This window comes from Belonocnema kinseyi, chromosome 8 (genome assembly GCF_010883055.1).
Source record: "Belonocnema kinseyi isolate 2016_QV_RU_SX_M_011 chromosome 8, B_treatae_v1, whole genome shotgun sequence".
In the NCBI taxonomy this organism is placed as follows: domain Eukaryota; kingdom Metazoa; phylum Arthropoda; class Insecta; order Hymenoptera; family Cynipidae; genus Belonocnema; species Belonocnema kinseyi.
Window position 1 is genome coordinate 19,951,847 of NC_046664.1, and position 3,246 is coordinate 19,955,092.

The window sequence follows — 3,246 nt, forward strand, 5'->3', positions numbered from 1 at the left end:
TTACATAATTTTATCAGTGAAAAAATCCATCCTTATTAATTAGCAAATTTTAAATTCGTGAAGGGCTTATCAATCGTTTCTTATTTGTAAACAATTTTCATTAATATTATTATAAAATTATTAAAGTTCTGGAATCATAATCATAATAAATATTTGTATTATTGAAGAATTCAATGAGTATAAATTCGCGAATAGAAAAACTGGTAACGCGCTTTTCAATCAATATTGCATTCTAAACAATTTCCATTATTTTCATAACAATTTGAAAAATTATGTAATTATAATCATATTACATATTTTTATTAGTTAAAAAATCAATACTTATAAATTCGCAAATCGAAAATTTATAAAGAACTTTCCAATAAATCTTAAAATCTAAACCATTTTTATGAATATTATTATAAAATTTAAACAATTCATTATAATCATATTAGATGTTCTTATAAGTGAACAAACAATTCGTATCAAATCGCAAATTTTAAATTCTTATATTAAATATTAGTATAAAATTCTACAAAATTCTGGAATTTTAATCATATTACATATTTTTATTAGTGAAAACATAAATTCGTGTAAATTCGCAAATTGAAAATTTGTTAAGAACTTTACCTTCTTAAATATGGATTTATAATCATTTAATTTTCTTGGTAAAAAATTAATTCGTATTAATTTGCAAAATATCTGGAAAAATAGAATTCTCGAAATATAATATTCTCGAAACTATTAAATTGCTGAAATATAAAAATCTAAAATTAAAAAATTCCAGATTAATAAAATTCCCGTACAGTTTATAGTATTACCGAATTCCTAAATTCCCGACCGATATTGGCGAATTATAAAATATCCAAACTAGAAAATTCCCGAATTTAAACAATTAAAAAAATTGTTTACTGAGTATTTTTTATTGATTAAAAATACAATAAACCAATATTTTTATCAAGAAAATTTTATTTAATGTTTAAATTTAAATATATATTTTTTATTTAAAATAAGAATAATTGAAAAAAAATGTTAGTAAATAATTATATTTGAATAAGCGCATAGTATTTTTTTAAACACAAGAATTGTCCTACAAAATTGAATTTTTATATTGAACAAAATTTTTATTAAATTTCTAGATAGATTATATCTGAATGAAAATCTGCAAATTCGGGTTGGAAAATGTTATTAGAATCGGAAAAAATGTAGCAAGAAATTTTTTCATTCGAGGCTCAATTGATTTTTAATCTTATTAATACAATTTTTATGCAATCATTATTCTTTAAAATCCAAACTATTTTTAAAAACTTTAAACAAAAAGAAATTTCCCTGACAAAAATATTTTATTATTGTATTTTTAATAAATAAATAATATTTATTGAAAAGCAATTTTTTTAATGGTCAGTTTATTTGCATAAATATTATTATAATTTTTTCTGGATCTGGAAACATAATCATATTTATTTTAATTAGTAAAAAATTAAATTTTTATCAATTCTTAAATTTAAAATTCATAAAACGACTTTTCAGAAATTTTGGAGTTCTAAACAATTTTCATGAATATTATCAAATTTTCTAATATTCTGGAGTTTTATTATAATCATATTACATGAATTAAAAGAAAAATAAATTCGTATTCAACTGTTTTAAATTAGCAACACGTATTAAAAATTCATTTTTCGGAATAAAATATTCTGAATCAATACCAATACATAATAGGTTTAAAAAAATAACCTTTTCTATTTTTAATAACTTAAGGAGTAAAAATATTATCCAGTTCACATTTTATTTCAAATTGTAATCGTTGTATTAAATGAATTTATTTAAAATTATTCCTAAAATAAATTTCATTATTTAAATTTCGCGGGAAAATGTATCGCATCGAAGGAAAAGGGCGCTAAATTTAAATTAGAAAAGAAGTCAAATTAATAGAAAACATAGTATATAATCCAAAATAAGTATATTTTTGTAAAAAATATATGTATTAATTATGATACATATTTTTTTTAAACAAAAAATGCTTTAAAATCTCTCAAATACTCTATAAGTTCTTTTAAATTCTGAGCATATTCCCAAGAGCATTTGCTCAACTTCAAATCTTTATCAATGCATGGTATGCAAAGCTCTGCTGATAAAATTCTCAACTGATAGTACAGTTTCACAATTTGTTCGATCTAAAGTAAAATGGAAAAATTTGTGTCTTCTAAATTTACTATTTTTTTTTTAATATGCACTTACCCATTACACCTGGTAGCAACAGAACCGGATGTTCTCCAGCACCAACCTGAACACAGTTGATGTCAATGCCATCGACATTGACTTTTCCTTCCTATTGAAAAATATTATGATAATAAACTTTTATCATCAAAGAATTCACCGGTCAACAATCCGTTTGAGAATTTATTTATTTATTCAAATTACCTTAATCGTATGACCAGGTTTTGTGCTTGTAGAATAACTTGAAGTTAGCATATTTGACTTGATCACTAACTTTTTTCTCACATTATTTAAAAGCTTTTTTCCTAAACTAAAGGAGAATTTATTACTTGTTGCCCACATTATCGATGAGAGACTTTTCATTGGAATGAGATAATTTCTTGCGTTCTTTCGATCATCCGATTCCTGCCACAGTGCCGAACTAGGAATCAGAGGCGCCCAGGGTCAATTAATAGTAAATTATGCACCTAGGTGGAGAAGAGGGGCTTTTCCGACGAGTGTATTTTTTCTATCATTATATACTCATACTCATTTTCCAAAAAAAATTACTTCTTTTTTTTTAGGATTTTTTTTCTCTTTTCAAATTAAAAAAGGAACATTTTATGGCGTTTGTCCAAATTTGGTTGTTGGATTCTTGGTTTTATTTTCAGGAATTCTATATATTAACATTTCTTAAAGATTTAAATAACTTAACAAATGCAAAGATTTAAAATCATTCACGAAGATTTCACAAAAATTTCAGATAGATTTCAAAGATTTCACAAAGAATTATATTAATTCATAAAGATTTCATATAGATTTCATAAAGCTGACTATTTTGGTGAAAATTAGTTCTTTTTTGTTGAAAATTTATCCAATAAGCATTGAACAATAACTATTCCTTTTTCGATTAAAAAATTACTTTTTATTCTTAAAAAAATCACTATTTCCTTAAAAATTCATGTCTTTCCATAAAAAATCTTCTCATTATTCCTTTGCAAATTAGTTGTTTTGTTGTTGAAAATTTACTCAATAAAACTATTGTCTTTTTAATTGAAAATTTATTATTAT

General features: G+C 22.8%; 1 protein-coding gene across 1 annotated transcript in view; it reads right to left on the minus strand.

Moving 5' to 3' along the window:
- The window catches only part of LOC117177990 (valacyclovir hydrolase-like), a 12,313-nt gene extending 9,705 nt beyond the window's left edge, over positions 1-2,608 (minus strand). The window contains exons 1-2 of the mRNA XM_033369153.1: positions 2,401-2,608; positions 2,218-2,308 (exon numbers count right to left, since the gene is read on the minus strand). Coding sequence (XP_033225044.1) covers positions 2,218-2,308; positions 2,401-2,559 — 250 coding nt within the window. The 5' untranslated portion in view covers positions 2,560-2,608. The remainder of the gene's footprint in view (positions 1-2,217; positions 2,309-2,400) is intronic.
- Between the last annotated feature and the right edge of the window lie 638 nt (positions 2,609-3,246).